The 19,626-nt window shown below is 37.4% G+C and overlaps 1 protein-coding gene across 1 annotated transcript; it reads left to right on the forward strand.

The window, feature by feature from the left end:
• The first annotated feature begins 1,040 nt into the window (after window positions 1-1,040).
• On the forward strand, window positions 1,041-19,626 carry gls2a (glutaminase 2a (liver, mitochondrial)). The gene is made up of 18 exons (XM_042492199.2): window positions 1,041-1,386; window positions 3,821-3,908; window positions 6,459-6,580; window positions 8,642-8,771; window positions 9,387-9,466; window positions 9,596-9,759; window positions 10,208-10,266; window positions 12,237-12,269; window positions 12,355-12,413; window positions 12,488-12,554; window positions 12,811-12,861; window positions 13,978-14,154; window positions 14,268-14,399; window positions 14,890-14,982; window positions 15,137-15,198; window positions 16,192-16,268; window positions 16,365-16,428; window positions 16,545-19,626. The coding sequence occupies exons 1-18, from the start codon at window positions 1,175-1,177 to the stop codon at window positions 16,699-16,701; spliced, it is 1,827 nt and encodes a 608-aa protein (XP_042348133.1). The 5' UTR covers window positions 1,041-1,174; the 3' UTR covers window positions 16,702-19,626.

Consider the following 19,626-nt stretch of genomic DNA (forward strand, 5'->3'; position numbering starts at 1 on the left):
AAGGACTTCTAAACAAGTAACGTTCCCGCTTGTTGCAATCTGCAGTCCTCCCCATTAGACGTCACTAATTCCTCCCAAATCTTCCACACTACTCCTTTAAATAAACAAGTTTGCTGGCATGCATCCACTTGTCCAAGGCCAGTTGACATTAGATGCTGCAGTGATTGGATAATAAAGCTCATTTAAGGATATTTTACCACCTCCCAGCTTTTTAACCTCATTTAAACTCTTAATAGTTTTTTTCTTACTTAAACTCGTAATTTATGTTGATACAGTACAGAGTGACATTAATTATCTGTCTCCCTTGTTTTCTTTGAATCAAGGACATAATACGTTTAAAGTTTTTTGAAAGGTCGTTAAGTGAAAGAGCTGTTTACTCTGAGGAGTGATCTGGAGATTAGACTAAGTATGAACGTGATTTTTTCCGGGGTTCCTGTGAATCCTTAAAAAGTCTTAAAAAGCACTGAATTCACAAATCTAAAAGTAAGGCCTTAATTGGTATTAATTGGACTGGATTAATTAATTGGAATCTCACATGCAGATTGAGAAACACAGAAACGTCCAGAAAACAGGAAATTCCAGATATTTCCTACTTCTGTTAGTAAAACAAATAGATACATTAATGATAATATAATATGTTAATTGTCCTCCATGTGTTCCACTCTAAAAAGGGGTGTTTTTCCAACATTTGACATAAATAATTAACTTTTTCACTGGACAAAAAAACCCCCAAAAAAGTCATATTTTATGTTACAATAAACATTGGGCAAAATAAAATTGTCCCTCAATTTTGGTTATTAGAAAATTGGTCTTAAACTTAATTCCAAGTAGCATTAAAAAGTTTTAAAAAGTCTTAATTCATTCTTGCCTTCAGCTGTGGGAACCATGTTTTGCTTTATTGACTAGCAGCTGCAGTAGAAAGTCATGCCTACACCAAACAACGGTTTGGTTTCAGTCACTGCTGGTTTTTGACCCCACCGTCTGATTCAACGTGCTGTCTGTGTCACAGCCCCGCCTCCCCAGCCTGCACTTGACCCAGTCTGTAAGACAGCAGCTGCTTTTAAAGCTCTGAGGACCAAGGGGCATTGGTCACAAATATCTCTCTGGATCAGCTACTGGAGGGAGAAAAAATAAACTCCTCTGAATTATTAAAGACTAAGCCCTACTTATCACAATGCACTGCCTGAAAAGTCTGAGGACAGCTAACCCGGGAATCTTGCAGCTGTTTAAAAATGCAGGGATCTCCGCCAGAGTTGGAGCTGAAAACATTGTTTTGTCCAGGATGCAGCAACCTGTTCCTCTCCCCTGCTGGGTCGCAGCATCACCGCACACCCACAGAGCCTTTCACCAACAGACGGCCGCTGATGTGGACCAAGGACACGCCAAGTAGGTCATTCTCAACGAATAAATCACCATTAATTAGCCGAAATATCTATTTTAATTTCCAAACAACATTCATAATGTCACGTGATATTCCTGAGTGAGTTGTAACATTGATCATCTCAAAATTCATGCTAACTTAACCAGCAACTACTGCCACATCACAAAACTTACATAACGATATGAATAATAATAATGGCTGCCAATAACAAGCAGTTACTGAAACCAAATGGGTGGTTTGTTGTAAAATCAGTTTTAGCAATACTGATAAATGGCAATGGTTGGTGACGACATAAAAATGGCATGGTATTTCTAAAGCCATCTTATGATCACATTTTATAGTTTAATTTAATTTAATTTTATAGTTTAATTGTTTAATTCATAAACACAAACAAGGTTGGAAATTAGCAAAATGCCTGTAAAATATGCCAGTGGCTGCTAGATTTACTCTCCTTACCAGCCAAAAAAACAATGGTCTTCTTTTGAGTGTTTGGTAGATTTTGGAATCCATGAGCTACAGTGGCAGGTGGACAAAAAAGTAATTCATTTTTCATTTCCACCCCTGAACATAACTATAGTGTCAAAACAAGTTGTAGTTTAAAAGGGTTTTTGATAGTTTGACTTATGTCAGAGATATTTAACGTACGGCTGACAGACCAAATCTGTCCCTGATCAGGTGCCAGGCCCCCAACGATTTTCTAACTGGGAATTTTCTTTTGTGCTGTAAGTATGTACCAGAGAGCAAAAAAATGTCAAAAAAAGATCTTGTTTATCTAAAATAGTGCCATTGGAGGATCCCCGAAGCCCACAAAAGAGGTCCCTGCTAAGCCCTTAATGTTCTAAAATCCTAGAAATCCTAAAATCCTATAGAAACATCCTAAAATCTGAGAAAAATCCTAAAATCCTAGAAATATCCTGAAATCCTAGAAATGTGCTATAATCCTAAAATCCTAGAAGTGACCTGAAACAACATAACGCCGTATGATAACTATCAGTTTTCATACCACGGCATACCTTAAAAACTGGTCTACTGTTTCAACCATGCCGGCAGCTAACTCACAGATAAGAGAGTTGTGCCAATCTTGACATTAATCTTTTCAAGAAAGCAAACAAGCATTTAATTAGCAAAACTACATTTTTGTAATTTACATCACTCGTGTTTTATGATTAACACTGAGTAACTGAGTTAGAGCTACACAAATAAGACTGGAGTGAAAAGAATCTGGCAGTCCGTATGCTTTTTTTAATTTGATTTTTTTTTTCAGCTTTTATAAGTAGAAATATGTGTTATGAACAAAAAATGGCACGGGGATGCCATTTGTCTGGCTATCTGGCAACCTTTTATCCAGTATTTGGAAAAGATCACAGTGTAATGCCATTTCATTTGCAGATTTTTGTTAACAATTTGCAGGATCCTTTGATTTTGTTTTGGGTGTCTAGTTTGGGTAGGAGGGTGTTCGCTCTCTCTTTCTCTCTCTTTCTCTCTCTTTCGTTTAATTCAAGTCAATTCAAAGTTGCTTTATTGGCATAACCATATAGCATTACATCTAAAACAAATGAATCCATACAAATCCACAGTATTCATAGTATATAAATATAAACATTTTGAACATTACACAATAATATATCCATAAAATCTATAATTGTCACTTGCTTATAGATATCATATAACATGTCATATATGTACAAACATATCGTATATGTCATATGTCTCACATTGAATGTTGACCTATAGACACATGTTTTGCGTGAGTGTATTTTTGCGTGTGTGTGTGTTTTGCTTGTGATATACATCTGCTGTAGAAGTAATTTAAGATTGTGTAAGGTCATTAAAGAAACAATTAAACACAACATATTAATACAAAATCAAAGGTATTAAATGTAAAACAATAAAGAAAGAAAAGAATAATGGTAAAAAATCTTTATGCTTTTTTCTTTTCCTTTTTTCTATTGTGTTATTTTCTCTAAATCCTCAAATGAATGACTGAATGATGTCGGTATTCATTTTGTGAAGGCACTAATTATCTTCATATTACATTTGTATTTTTATCAATAATTTCTGTTTGTATATCTGTGCCAATGATTTGTGCATAGTGACTGTACTCTCAGTAGAGTGCTTTAAATAAAAACTGGCAAGCTTTCAAAGTTCATGTTTGTTAATGGTATGCTGTATATAAACAGTAAAGGGGCCCGAGAAAATGTACTGTACACTTTGCTGTATTTTATATACATACAGTCGTGATATGGAGGTCGTGGCCCTTCTTAAACACACACTTTGTGAGAAAACTTGGGTCAATAGTTGGACGTTTGCCAGTATTTTCACTTATTTTCATGTTGTCAACACTAGAGCTGACACACTTGGTTTCAACATGATACATTGGAGCCAGTCCAGATTTGAAGATCATGACATGCATGTTGTGTGTGCTGTTTGTTTTGGCAGAAGTAGGTTGATGTCCAGCATGGAGGACCTACTTTTCTACACCATCACTGAAGGCAAAGAGATGATCCCCCTGTCTCAGTTCATCTCTGTGAGTCAACAACACACTCACACTCCCTCTGTCACGCCATGAACTCTTTTGACTTTCCGTGACGTGTGCGTACTTATATACAAACACACTATGGCTTTAGCTAAATAAGCCTTGGGGAGTATATAGGAACCCACAACAGCACTCTAGATCGTCTCCAGCTGAACACAGGGTCAAGCTCAAAAGGTGTTTACAGACTGTCTTATGCAATGGGACTAAATATAGTAGGTGTGACCCTGATGTAATCACCACCAGAGAGCAACATGCATTTTTCACATTGAAGTTAAATTATTTTGAGGTTTTAATTACAACGACATCTTCATTTTGAGATTGCACCAGCAGATTTGATTACATCTGGATTAAATGCATTTTATTTAAACCACAGAACCTAAGGGTTTACATAATGAATATGGTAGATTGTGAGGCACAGACCTGCTCGTATATGGACCTCAACTCACACACACACACACACAACTGAAGAGATGTCAAGCTGCTGTGAATCTGTGCCACAGTTCATCTTTTCAAAGTCTTGCAAGGAGACCAGATCTGTACCGTACATACTGTGAAGGTGAACACAGCATAGACTGTGTGGTGTATTTTTATTGCGAACCATGTCGCCCTCATTTAGCTTCATGTGGTGCAACCTTTTATACAGTCACGTTAAAGTAAAAAGCAGACGTGGACATCTGGTGACCTCAGTGTCTATGGCAACTCAGTAATTTTAAAAAGGAGCACGCATTTAGGAGAAGAGACGTGTGTCAACACAGGTGGCTTGCTGTCGTGTCACAGATGACTGGATGTGTTTGTAGAGGTGAACGGGTTAGAACATAGATGGTGAAAGTGTCGGGCACTTTCATGTAGATAACTCATTCAAACAGGTCACTTTAGGCTCACAGTCAGCTTTCAAGAGTATCTCTTGTAAAGAAAAAAATAGTTGTTTCTAAAGCCAGAGTTAGAGTTTTTTGAATCTAGTTTCTGTTGTAGAAATTGTCCAACAGGCTGGGAAATCACTGCACAAGGAAAATGACTACGAGTTTTAGAAAGTTGTGAGGGAAAAAGCTGATTTTCCTTGAAAATACCTGATAAAAGTTCCATATTTTCAGGCTTAATAAATATTAGGATGCCTGTTTAAGATGAAGATACCTGGCGGTGAATTGTATGGCAAATCCATCAAAAACATTTTAAACATAGGTTTTCATGTTGCATTAATATACTTTAAATCATACTGACACACTATAATTAAATATGTAACCAATGAGTTATTACTGTCTTGATTTACTGATTAATTATTTGCCAGCAAATGTCGGCCAGGAACATAATGTGTGTATTGGGGTAGACCGTCCCTTCCCTACTTCCAAGCTCTCTACCTATGTCGTCTTTACTCAGACCGCACCCATCTTCTACTGCAATCTTAATTTTGATTTCAAATATAAATCTGGAAATATTTATGGCATGGCCCATCATCCATCTTCAAACACGGTCATCATTTAATCTCAACTACACACCTATAAAGTTTCACAACTGTGATGTTGTCACGTTGACAAAAATCTGTCCAGAGACAGACAGACATAACTAAAATATTCAAAACAGCTTCTGTGGTGCTCCCCCTATAATAGGTGCCATCAAGACCACATATTGCCATGATGACACGCACACAGACTCTCAAGGTGAAAACAGTACCAGCTGTCGTGACGTTCATGGCTGGTAAACAGTCCATCACAACCTCTCAAACCAAGTTTAAAAAAAAAATTGAATTGCTTGTTCATCAGTCCAAAACTCAAAAAATATTCAGTTTACTTTCACAGAAGACTAAGAAAACTGCAAATATTCATATTTTCCTGTTAGATAGAACCAATAAATGTGTATCATGTTCATTTATAAATCTATGAATTGTCTAATGGTTTTAATAACAGTTTGTGTTACTTATATAGAGATTCAGGCATATGGGGTACTTAATTGTTTCATGAAAAAAGATATGCAATAAACACAAGCATGAGCTATCATTCACAAGGCCTATTAAAAAAACTTCTCAAACCTAAACCACTAACCTTCTCACACATTCAGCTGAAGGATAAAACTCTAAAAATAAGTGCATAAAAAACGATCGGGGCAGCCCATACTTTAGTATTTTCTGACCTTGAAGCTAAGAATCACTCACAGACATTCAATAACAGCAACAGCGAGTGTGCAGCCACGTGCTTATTGGTCTGTTTGCTCACAGTTATAAGACTCGATGACTCCAGAGACTCTTTGGTCTTTAGGGTCGTGCACATGGTGTCCCCAAAATAGATGTGCATGGTTCATACGTGACTGTAAGCTTGACATGTGAGAAGGATTCCATGTGATTCAGTCCACACCTGTACTTCCTCTTAAATCCCATGTGGGCACCCCTTAACCTTTAAAGTCCCATTACTAAATCCGTCTACACGTGTTTGATATCCTGCTAATTGACATGTCATAAACACCGCTGACCAACAGCGTTTTTAAATAAAGTCATCTATGACTCCTTATTTTTCTCCCTTGTATATTAATTTGCTCAAACCTCCTCTCCAGGCTTTGAGGAAAACTGGTTTGTTGACGTCTGACCCTCGGCTGCGTGACTGTGTCCGACAGATGCGACAATCCTCACTCGACTCTATAGGGCCGGTCATGATGGATAAGAAGCTCTTCAGAAGGTGAGAAAAGCTTTGTGTATTTATAGAGACATAGTTATGCACAAAGAGGGGGTACTCAACTTTTACCTGCATGTGAAAAGGAGTCAAAGCAACCTCTACATTTTGTTGGTAACTTTGTTTTTATTTGGTGTTAATTCTAATGTTTTTTCTAATAGACTTCTTAATAATTAGAAATTACATATTCAAATTAGTTTGTGAAAAGTGCAAATGAATGAGGATGCGCTCCAAAAAAAGCATGGAGAAAAAAAACATGCATGGTGCAAGGTTAAGTAGGGTTATGGGTCATTCATACTTTTTTTGTGGTTATGTAAAGGAGTAACAGGAGGAGTTATCTGTGGTCAGCGCTATTTAAGTCCAAGAGACTGACAGAGACAGGCGCTTTACGACCCGCAGCTGCTGCTAACCAAATTCACATGGCGGTGAAAGCAGTACGGTGCATAGAGACCGGGGGGGGGGGGTCTCTGGGGCTGTTAATGAAAGGGCATCATTCTGGTTGAGCTCCAGTCCACTCTAAGGTAATTACATAAGTGAACCTAGACCTCCACAGTAGCATTTGCAACAGTGATACTCTCAATCTCATCCTTTGGCCAGGAACAGCAGAGGGTTACGCAGTCTGGTAGTTGTCGTCAAATTTAATTGGCCGTGTTTCTTTGCTTGCTTTCCTTGATTTGTGAGGTTATCTTTTCCTGAAGAACACTTGAGAGTTCACTATAAATATGCATCTAGAAATAGAGAGAGCTATCTTGTATTTTTTTAGGAAATGACCCATATGAATAATGCAAGCTCTCTCCACTCTCTTCTCCTGGTGTCTCAAAACCTCACGCTAGCATTGCCTCAGATTAGTGGGGGCTGCAGGCCAGATATTTTAGTTCAGACCAGCTGTGACTGAATGCACATACCTTTCCTTGAGAGCATACAGCACTGCTGACCAATCATAGCTGTGAAAATCTATAATTACTATTAGCATCTGCTGATATAGGCAGGCGTGTTTGTTTACCCTTTTAGCTGGGTATTTATTGGCCTGAGGCAGGTCGCGTTGAATCCGGTGTGATGAAAACAAAATGATGAGAGCCCAGTGAGGAGTTGAGCCTGTCAGTAACATTGATTGGAGTTTCAGTTACACTCATATTTCTCAGGCAGAACAGAGCTTACTTTCAGAGGTTAAATTAGCCGCACTAGTCTGTGTCCATCTCTTGCACATGCAAAGCAGTCTGGATGTTTCCCCACAGATACAATGGAGGTCAGTCAATTTAGTTTGAGATTATCCACAAGAAACACTGTCAACAGTTTTTATGGGAATATTTTTTTCCAATAAAGGGTAATTTGAACTTAAACTATTTTATTTAAAGTGACCAGGGCAGGGACACTGAAAGACAGTTTTATATGTGCTTTGGACAATTGATCTATTGATCTGTTAAGATTGATGGATGAGAGGGGCAGCTGCTGTGATTGAATACAAACCTTTAGATGCAGCAGACTGTGTCATTAAATTCCACTTTCAATGCGCCTGACGTTCTGCTGCTCCGTTTTTGGCCACAGTACACTTTGCGCTCCGACAGTGTGGTGCAATCAATAACTAAACTGTAAAAAATTTCAACCATGCTCCCAATGAACAGTCCATCTCCAATATGCATTCATCATGCACTGTTAATAAAGTACTTAACTTAACTTAAAAAAGTTAGTGTTTAAAAATTTTTAGGCCTAGGCTGTCTTAAAATTTTAAGTTGACTAAATTTGAGAAGATAAGTTGAGGTAATTTTGTAATGATTCAGACTGTCTTATCAAGTCCAGTCAACTTAAGAAGTAGCTGGGACACTAACTTTTTAACTTAACACAAATAGTTTATTTTTACAGTGTGATGGGCAGCCACAAATAAATGAATGTGTGTATCCAAGTGGCAGCTGATGTCTCAAAACCTGGGAAAATAAAAATATCTGTGTGGTTATATATCACTAAGGGTAAAAAAAAACATGACGTTTTGTTTTTTGGTTTGGGGTACTTCTGCAATTGTTGGATCTGTATTTGAGGTTCTTTGAAATTCACAAATGTTTCCTCTGACAGGTGTGTGGGCAACAACATCATGCTGCTGACTAAAGCTTTCAGAAAGAAGTTCATCATTCCGAACTTTGAGGAGTTTATCCAGCACATTGACAGGATGTATGACAATGCTCAAAAGCAGGAGGCAGGACAAGTAAGTAACATATTACTGACACACATGGTGATTAACCCTTCGAAACCTAGAGCAACATCACTTTTCTTGTACTGCTTTAAGACACCTTTTACAAGTATTTAAACCTTTGAACCTTGAGCAAATTGGTGCAGTCTCTTTCAAAAAATGAGATAAAAAGGCATTAGGCAACTAGTAAGACATGTTGCACAAATTGCTAGAAATTAGTAGATTTGAATTTTTTTTTAAAATAGCAAGGGAATATGTTAAGGGAAAAGAAAAAGAAAAAATAGAGAAAAAATTATTTATAATTATCATAATTCAATATTTTAAATTGTGTTACAGAATCATTGTAATTTTTAAGCACTTTTTCTAAGTTTTGTTTGCCTTAAGGATTTTTTAAAATTTTGTTTTTCTTTCTCTCTTTTTTCTGATTTTGCTAATTTTCAGGTTTTTTGCTTGTATTTTTTTAAATTTTTTTTTACTTTTTACTAATTTCTTGCTAATTTTTGGGTCATTTCTTCTTCCGTTGCTCATTGCCTTCTTTCCATGTTTTTGAAAAATCAAGTCGATTTTCTCAGGTTTCAAAGGGTTAATTGTGTGCTTGTTTGTTATAGTAACACTTGTGTCTTCATGCAGGTAGCTGATTACATTCCTCAGCTGGCTAAGTTCAGCCCTGATCTCTGGGGTGTGTCTCTGTGCACAATCGATGGACAGAGGTACAGTAACATCTTCACATCAACGTATGTTTCCATTCTGAAAACCTCCACCGTGTGTCCTCCCTCACTAACACTCCTCCATTTGTGTTTTGTCTCCATGTTTTTCCATTACATCCTCATGTTATGCAGACACTCTGTGGGTGACACAAAGGTTCCCTTTTGTGTGCAGTCGTGTGTGAAGCCTCTGGAGTACGCCATCGCTGTGCACGAGTTAGGCAGCGAACACGTTCACCACTTTGTGGGCAAAGAGCCCAGTGGATTCAAGTTCAACAAACTGTCACTAAATGAGGAAGGTAAGTTATTACGGTTATTGAGACTTTTCCCCCAGTTATCGTCACTACACCAGAACAAACAGTAACGATAGTACAGAGTGTACATTTGATTAGTCCTAGTTTTGTAAAAAGAAAAATTACACAAAACCGTCTTCTCCCCTATTATGTAACTAAGAAATTTTGGCAACTCTTGATCAGTAAGTTCAGCAGACTCTAGGTTTAGGCAAAGGACAGATATTGCAAAATTTACTGGAAAAAAGTTGTCCAGAGCAAAACTGTTGACCATGTAATCACCTCACCTTTGTAGCCATTTGCTATTACGTACTCCCCTCTGAAGCAAACTGAATTGTACTTTATGTGCTGAGTTTATTAGCTCACCAGTTCCCCCTGATGAAGTATCCTCTCAGCAGTTTATTGCTTTTGTTTTTAGGAGTAAGTGATTGATAACAACCTCTCGCTTCTCGTGCAGATAAACCACACAACCCGATGGTGAATGCTGGAGCTATTGTCATCAGTTCCTTAATAAAGGTAAAATCTAAAGGCTTGTCAGCAATGAATACACTAATAAAGTTGGTGCAGAGGTTTTCCTTTTAGAGTACATGCACAAAACTTAAGTAAAAAGTCAGTTGTCATATACGAGGGATAAAAAACAAAGAATGAAATCTCACGAAGTATCCATTCATGATCAAAAGGTAGGCTCTTTGTGTTTAAACGCACTAAATGTTTTTCTGATCACAAATTATCAGAACTGATCAGATCGGATCAGATGGATGGATGAGAGGAGGAGCTGCTGCAGAGGGAGTGAAAGCAAACCTATAGACCCAGCTCAATGGGTATAATGGTTTCACTGTCACTGCGCCTGATGTTCTGCTGCTCCTTCTCTGCCTAGAGGACACTCTGCGCTCCGACAGTGTAGTAGGGCTACAAATAACTGTATATATATTTCAGTAGTGCTCCTAATAAATGGTCCAGCTCCAAAAACCAAAAATCTTTTTTGTGGCGGCAGATGTTTTAATTGTGGTGGGCTGCCATAAATATCATTATTGAAGTAATAAAATGTCATGATATTTGATTTTCTCCATATAGCCAAGCTCTAATACATCCTCAGTAGCAGCAGAAAGAAAGCAAAGGGACCACTTTTATTCAAATTTAGTTGTTAGTTAAGTTAAAGCTGCAAAATGCAACATCATATCACTTCCTCTCTTGTCAATTTGGACACACTGCACCCATCAAAACAATGCAGCATTTGCGTTAAATGCATGGGCATGTGAGAGCCCTGGACTCACAAATGTAATTGAAATGTGTTTGCAAAGTCATTGTGAAACATGACACTGCCACTATTTGCAATCTGCATGAAAGAAGTGCCCGCAAATTGCTCCTGTGCTGGGAAACATAAGCTTTCTGGTTCTGGAAATTTGATTATTTATTACAATTATTGTGGTTTTGATGGCTTAAATGATTATATCACTGGACTGAGTTTAAGCTCAATGAGAAGCCCCAGAATGATACTTTTCTAAGCTGAAGATATTGGTGATGTTGCACTAATCTAATCACTCATCTATTAGCTGGTCACTTGGTGCTGGACTCTGGTCAGCACCATCTGACTGACCAGCCGTCTTATCTGGGAGCTTTGGCCTTATTGTAAAGTTCGTGGGGGTGGAGTTTAGCCATATTTGGTTGTTTATTTTTCCTCTGTGGAGTTTTCATGACGCAACCAGCTGACTAAAGAGATACTCTGGACTTTTTATCATATGTGGGTCAGGTTCAGCGGCGTGGGAGTGACTCTGTGCGTGGGTCTGACAGCAGGGGCGTGTGTGTGCTGCTGGCCAATTACAGTTCACAGAACAGAAGGTGTGTTAGCCACCCTCGTTCATGTGTGTGAGAGTGGAGTAGAACAATATTAACAGAAAATATTGTAATTACATATGATTTATACGCATACTGAGGAAGTTCTACACTGAAAAGCATTATTATTCACACAGTACAAATACAAAGCTGATAAAATCTGCTTCTGTCTTGCTGAAATATTCATGCCCCAGTGGGAACAGTTGTACCTGCAAAAGTTTAAATGTCACAAATTTAAATGTTTTGTTCCAAAAACTAGTTGTCAGTGCACCAGAGAGCAACCACCTGGAAAGAAATAATATCAACTCCTTTAGTGCACAAAGTTTGGCCTCAGGTCACCCTTCAACTCTCAGTAATATTTGATATCATCTTTAACCTTTAAAGGTAGAGACATCAAAAATGAATGTGACTGCGGTCCCTATTTGGTAACTTTACAACTTGGTAATAATCCCTTACCGGTCCGTGAAGTTCAAGCACAGCCACAAACAGCCCCTAGGATACAGTGTGCATATTGCTGCGGACCGATAGGTTCAAAGACATCAAGTACACGTTAGTGTCAAAGTACTCAAACACTGCCATCTGTAGGGACTCATTGACTGTCGGCAATCCTAAACCTGGCATCAGAAAATGACTTTTCCCCTCTTTGTTCACAGCCTCATTCAAATAAGGCTGAAAGGTTCGACTATGTAAGTAAAACTTTCAAATTTTAAACTTTTTTTTTGATTCCACCAGTTTGTTTTGTCTCCTTACTGAACCATGATGTTATTGCAGATGATGGAGTTCTTGAAAAGTTTGGCTGGTACAGAGTTTGTGGGCTTTAGCAATGCAACGTGAGTACTCAAGAAATGCAACTGATTGTCCTGCGTCTTGTGTAACTTTCTGAATACACAATATCTTCTTGCAGTTTCCAGTCAGAAAGGGAGACCGGTGATAGGAATTTTGCAATCGGTTATTACCTCAAAGAGAAAAAGGTACGTTTTGGTGCCATTTTATGTTTTATAGAAGTACTTTTCAGTGATTTCTTTCTCAGTAATTAAAAAAAAAAAAGTTTTGTGACATTTTTTACTCTTCTGTTTTTACTATGTACTTCCTGTTTTGATATGTGTTTTGTTTTTATTGTAAAGCACTCTTAACCGTGCCTTGGAAGGGGCTATATAAATAAAGTTCATTGTTATTTTTAGTTACGATGTCCTAATTATGGGCTGACTCTGATTTTAATCCTTGCAGTGCTTTCCAGACAATGCAGATATGATTGCAGCCCTTGACTTCTACTTTCAGGTAAGACTCTGGGTGGGGTACCATTAACTGTTGGCTGCTCTGTATGTAACATTGTTTACTAGCAAGCTAAAAAGTCAGTTTTTTTAGCCTAATGTTACTCATGGTGGCTCAGCAGGGAAGCTCTAATTTCTCCTCCTTTGAGATAAACCTTTTGGCTGTATTAAAGAAGCAACACAGAAGATAAAAAAGCAGACAACAACACAGTAAAGGAAAAAAAGAGACTGCCTGACAGAAACTGGCAGACAGTTTTAACGTTTCTTTCTTTCACTGCCATGCTTGACAGTTGGTCCAGTCTTCCTGCTCGGTTTCATCACAGTTTCCTCGCTGAAGCAGAATCCCTTAATTTTCTTTTAGGAAAAAAAAGGCAGCCTTTTTTAAAAAGTTTTAAGTTGATACTGGATCACATTTCAGTTGAAGTTTAAATATTTCGTGCAGCAGAATTCAATTAAATTTAGGTTAAATAAAAAATTCGACTGACATTTGAAGAGAGGCATAAATTTGTTTTCTCTTAATTTTAAGACAGTTTTAAAGTTTGTTGCAGCATGATTTAAAATATTATGTATGAGTATGAAACTATGATTTAATCTGGTTTGAAATGAATCCTTGTTGGTGCAATCAAGCATTTGTCTTTAACATTGTAGTATTTTGTGGATGAATCTTTCAAGGATTACTTCAATATTTTGGGGAAATAAGTTTATTTTCTTTCTATATAGAGTTACAAAAGAAGATTGATACTGTTATTGTGTCCTTATGATAAATATGAAGCTACAGCTGGGAGCCATTTAGCTTAGTTTAGTTCACCTAAAGCATCTGCTGGTGACCTCGCAACCTTTTAATTACAACACGACTCCAGGAAGTCACTGCACCCAGACAAGAAATAGTCAGACATATAACTTCCTTATTTTTACAGTTTTTGGTTTTTGTACAGATAAAGCATTGTGTTACTGCTTCCCCTTGTTTCTAATCTTTTTGCCAAATGAAGCAGCTGCTTGCTGGTTGGTGATATTCTGCATTAATCTTTAATCGCACTCTTGGAAATGAAGCTAAACTATTTCTTTAAAAATGTCCTACATACCTCTCTAGGTCAAAAAGTTTATATATTTTTCTCCGTTCCAGCTGTGCTCCATTGAGGTGACATGCGAGTCAGGAAGTGTCATGGCTGCCACACTGGCCAACGGGGGTATTTGTCCAATCACAGGCGAGCGTGTGCTGAGCGCTGAAGCCGTTCGTAACACCCTTAGCCTCATGCATTCCTGCGGCATGTACGACTTCTCCGGACAGTTTGCCTTCCATGTGAGTCGCCTGAAATTCAAGGATCTGTCTAAAAGCAGTGTTGCTCTTGTTGCTCCGAGTGATAGCACGTCGTGAGATTAAATGAGACCTTTTGTTTGCAATTTTTCGTTCAGGTGGGCTTGCCTGCTAAATCTGGCGTTTCAGGTGCTGTTCTGTTGGTTGTCCCCAACGTCATGGGTATGATGTGCTGGTCCCCACCTTTAGATCGGCTCGGAAACAGCGTCCGCGGTATTCACTTCTGTCAGGTATGTTGTTGAGGTCACAGTTTTATTAATTTACTTTATATAATTTCTCATTATCTGCATGGTTAAAATATTCAATCCTAATCATTTGAAACTTGAGCAAATTGGGGGAATGGAATGGGAATGGGGAAAAGGTAATGAGAAACTTATCAAGACAAGGCCCAAAAATTAACAAGAAAATGGTAAAGAAAACAAGAAAATGACCTGAAAAAAGTGCTGAAAATGTAACGTGCATATATTTTTCTTATGTAACATAATTTTAAATATTTAATCATAATAATTGTAGTTTTCCCTGTTTTGACATTTAAAATAAAAAAACAATTTAATTTTTATGTCATATTCTTTTACTAATTTCTCACTTCTTTTTAAGAAATCCATCCAATTTGCTCAGGTTGCAAAGGGTTAAATAGCTCGTGAAAAGCGTTTGAATGCAGCATATGAAAACTGATGTTGATCCAGGTTTCAAAGGGTTAATCAACTGTTGATTCACCAGGAGCTGGTGTCTCACTTCAACTTCCACAATTACGACAACCTGAGACACTTCACCAAGAAACACGACCCACGAAGAAAATCAGATGAAGATCCAGTAAGTTCAGTCTGCAAGTCTCACTCAGGCTCGACAGAAACACAGAGGCTCCTTTGGGTGACTTTGAGATAACACAGAAGCATTTTTATGTAACATGTTTTAGAAACTGTCCACAATCACAGACTGTAGTAATGCTCGCCTTTCAATCCAATAGAACAAGTCCGTGGTAAACCTGATGTTTGCAGCCTACAGCGGAGACCTCTCTGCTCTGAGGAGGTAAGTAAAAGTTGCCTTTTCATTTTTTATCACAAAGCTTTTACACCAGATGATTACACAACAGCTGGATGATGCAGTTTTAAAGCACCAGTTTGACACTGACAGATTTATTCACTTTCAGAGAGTTAGATGGGAAATCAATAACACTTTTGATATCTGTCTGTTATATGAAGCTGGAGCAGGTTAGATTAGGAATAAATAATTAGAATAAAGACTGAAAGCACGGGAGAAATCCCTGTCTACAGATAACAGCTAAATCTATTATATCTTGTTTTTTATCTGTTCAGATTAAGTTTTAAAATGATAAGTTGTGTTTTTTTTTACAGGGGGTTAGTCCAACACAAAACCCAGCACCTTAAAATCACAAATTGGGCTAACAATTGAAGAATAAATCATTTCATTGGAAAAACTGACACATACTGAGATTACAAGAAGCACAATTAGAAGAAAAATGGGAAAAATGGACTCTACAAGACTCAAGAAGATGACTTAAGAATTTGACAATAATCAATAGATACGCTAATCTTCAAGGATGTAAAAATGTATATGCACCCAAGCAGTTTTTGTTTTGTTTTACATTTTGATTTATTATGTTGTAATTAATATGACATTGTCACAAATATATATGTTTATAAAGATTTAAGTGAAAAAGGAGCTTTACAGGTGTTGGTGGGCAGATTCTGTCGCCCTTGGACCGAGTCCGGCTGCCTTTGTCCCCCTTTAAAAGACTTAAGTCTGACACTTTCTCACATCCAAAGACAATGTGAGTGTTTAGTTACACACTGTAAGATTTTGCAGAGACGTGTGCTCCTGCAGGGTCATGATTTACAAAGACTGCAATCTGATTCCCTCTGACCAAGTTTGTTTGTTGTAAGTCTGGTTTTACTGGTGTAGTTGTAGGGCTGCTCAGCAGAGTCTCTGACAGTTTGCCATCACTTGAGCCAACCTCTTCATGTGTCCTCCCTCCCCTCTGTTCCTCTGTGATCCCTCCAGGTTTGCCCTCTCAGCTGTGGACATGGAGCAGAGAGACTATGACTCTCGCACAGCGCTCCACATCGCTGCCGCAGAAGGTGACAATTTATTATGAGTTCATTCATTCTTTGCCTCTGCGTTGATATTCAAGCAAAGATAAATAAAATATGGCATTGCTCACTTTTGTCTCTCAGGTCATGTGGAAGCTGTTGTCTTCATGACTGAAATATGTAAAGTGAATCCCCACATGAAAGACAGGTAGTGATTTTAAACATAAATTCATCTGATATTAGATTAAAATTTTAGGAACATATGTCCATAGTACTGACCCAAACAATCTATCTATCTCCATGTTTCACTGTGTTATCCATCAGATGGGGGAACACACCTCTGGATGACGCCATGCAGTTTGGCCATGATGTCGTTGTTTCAGTCCTGCAAGAGTACCAGCGTCAGTACACTGACAGCGACGCATCAAGCGACACAGAGGAGCAGAAGACGGCGTTGGATTCGTTGAAGAGCATTGTCTAAATGACAAGGGATCAGAGGGGTTCGTAATGGAAATTAATCTATTTTATTATGAGAGGACACAAGGTGACTGTGAGACCGGATGAATGAATGAGTTTGTCTTTAATATGGTAACAGATGTTACATACTTAGACATTTGACAAGATATTAAGTGAAGGATTAAAAGGGAAGTTCACCCCAAAATGTAAAAAAATATACATTATTTCTTCTCTTACCTGTAGTGCTATTTATCAATCTTGATTGTTTTGGTGTGAGTTGCAGAGATATGGGCCGTTATTGTCTTATTTTCGAGTGACATCTAGTTCCATTATATCAGAAAGAAGTCAGTCCTTGCTGTAAGCAGTTTAATGTAGAAAGAAGGAAGCATGCATCTACTCATGGCTGAGAAACTTGTGCCCATGGCAGTGCAAGATGCGTTTCCTTCAGCGTGGTGATGTGTTTGCTGGGTGGAAAGACAATAGTCCCCACATGAAACTGTATTTTTTGGCAGTTTGAGCACCATATGCCATGTAGTTCCATTATATTTTAGAGAAGGCAGACATCTCAATTAGGGGTCGACTGATATTCGTTTTTCAGGGCCAGTGCGATATTGATTATTAGTACGTAATTAGACCGATAACTGATATTTGGAACCAATATGCATTTATAATGAAAGTGAAAATATTTCTGTCGAAATTTAGAATTTGGAATATAAAAAACCCCAGCACAAAACTTTTTTTAGCAAATGTTAAATCAAAACTGAAACTTCCAACATCATATACAGCAAGTTCCCTGCAACTTTTTAAAAAATAAAGTTCAGTGAAAATTTGAATAAAAAAATGAATGAATGAAAATAGCTCCCTGAGGTTTTACAAAGTAAAAGCTTCTCCCATGTTGACACTTTCTTTGCATGTATTGCAGACTGCCTTCCCTGGTGTTGGGAAGTATAATAATTAATTAATTAATTTTATCTATGATCATAAAAATAACATGCCGATAATCGTCAAAATGCCAAATATCGGCCTGATAATCAGCCAGGCCGATAATCTGTCGACTCCTAATCTCAATCTTGGATATCTCCAACACTCTGCAACTAACACCACAACAATCGAGACCGGTAAATTACAGTATAGGTAAGTATTTTTGATTTGGGGTGAACTGTGTCTTTGAGACCCTTTTCTTGGAGACTGAAGGAATTGTACAACAATGTAAATTGTCAACAAAGCACTATATAATCAGGCAGCGCTTGTGTGGAGAAATATGACATTAATTTAAGCTGTGATTGTGTTGCAATATTAATGAACTGTTTTTGTGCTCAGCTTCTGATGGAAAATGCCACTGTGATGTAAATATCTAATATATTGTGCATATTTATTGTTAAAATATTGAAATATATTTTGCTTCATCAGTATGTTGTTTAATCAGGGAATTTTATGCCCCCCGTGTAATAACTGTATAAATATTCTCAAAGCTGCTTCATTAATTATTATAAGTCAACAAGAGGTGATTCAGTTGCATTTGTGCCTGTGGCACCTGAAGGACTCTTTCATTGTAGTTTATGTCAGTTCATTAAGGCTCATGGGACAGTTTATTTACTGCTGTTACCTTGCAAAAATGTGGTTACTATTTTCTTTTTTTTTGAGGAATGTGAATTCTTTCATTAGTCGGGATGGGAATTAATATGATTTTATTGATACCAATGTCATTATCGATTCTTCTTATTCGTCCTATTCTTTATTGCTTTTGTTACTGATTCCTGTGGTTATGTGTGTGATAACAAGTAGGTCTACAGAAGTTTTCATTTGTTCATTCAAACTTTTATTTAAGACTTACGAAATCAATTAAGGGAGACCCTCTTTTTCAATGATGCCGAGCATAAACAAGGACATTAAAAACAATAAACAAGCAAAGAAATAACTGAAAAAAATAAATAAAATCAAACAAAACAACATACAGTAATAGCAATGTTAATAGCTAAATACTAAAAAAATACAGGATAACAAAAATGTTATGGTGAAGAAGTATAATTAAAACATTTGCAATCAATTAAAGCATCAATGCAGCGGTTTAATTATCTCTGAAACTGAACAAGGTGAAATGAGAAGTTTTCTCCTCTTGGTCAAAAAAAAATCTGTTAAGCTGGCCTGAGAGGTGCTAATGTTGTTAAGTGACGTGCTGCTCAGTTAGGAAGATGTGGCGCTCGTGTGCAGGGTCAGATAAATGACATTCCTGCAATTTAAGATCATGTTTATATGAGAGATGTTTCAACATACTGGTGTTTCCACCCTTACTTGAAATTATAATTTTCCATAAATTACAGCAGCACTATGTTGTCATCTTTCTTCATGAAATGAAGCCACGCTTTGGATGGTTTTTGTCTTGACTCCATGTTGTTTTCAGCAGCATAGATGCAGGAGTTTGACGTTACGGTTTTGCAATGTGTGTCATATAAATATGCCGACACTAATGAAATGAATTAGTGAACTCGGAGACTTACAATTCTGATGGATCGGACAATTTAAAAAAGGTTCTCAGTGGGAACAGATTATCAGTTCTCATCCCTTGTTCTTTGTGTATCACAGAAACATTTGCATGACTCAGACCCTGGAAACAGTGCACATTTAGGTAACTCTTAAACAAAATATGTAATTCAATGTATGCAAATTACTGTTATGTGCTTGAAGTGATACTTTTTGGCATAATGAAATTATAGCTTTTGCTTGTTAGTATGATGTGAACTGAAAAAGTCAGACGCAACTAAGTCATCTTTGCTGACTAAATCATGTGATAAAAATGTAATATACAGTATAATCATCTCAAATTAATGCATTTTATTCATGGTCTGTTTTATTTCATTTAACTCATCGAAAGGCAGTGAAATGATTCCTCGACGTGACGCAAGTCTGTCACTGTAAATATGTATCATAATAAAGGAGAAATGTAAAAGCA

The sequence above is a fragment of the Plectropomus leopardus genome, chromosome 9 (assembly GCF_026936395.1).
Source record: "Plectropomus leopardus strain MGB_pleo_1.0 chromosome 9, ASM2693639v1, whole genome shotgun sequence".
Lineage (NCBI taxonomy): Eukaryota > Metazoa > Chordata > Actinopteri > Perciformes > Serranidae > Plectropomus > Plectropomus leopardus.

What these genes read in the sequence shown, in the direction of transcription:
- gls2a (XM_042492199.2), top strand. Translation starts at nt 1,175, where the DNA reads ATGCACTGCCTGAAAAGTCTGAGGACAGCTAACCCGGGAATCTTGCAG. An exon ending in GTGGACCAAGGACACGCCAA is followed by an intron (nt 1,387 to 3,820) that starts GTAGGTCATTCT and finishes TTGTTTTGGCAG; the next exon opens with AAGTAGGTTGATGTCCAGCA. An exon ending in CCCTTGACTTCTACTTTCAG is followed by an intron (nt 12,862 to 13,977) that starts GTAAGACTCTGG and finishes TCTCCGTTCCAG; the next exon opens with CTGTGCTCCATTGAGGTGAC.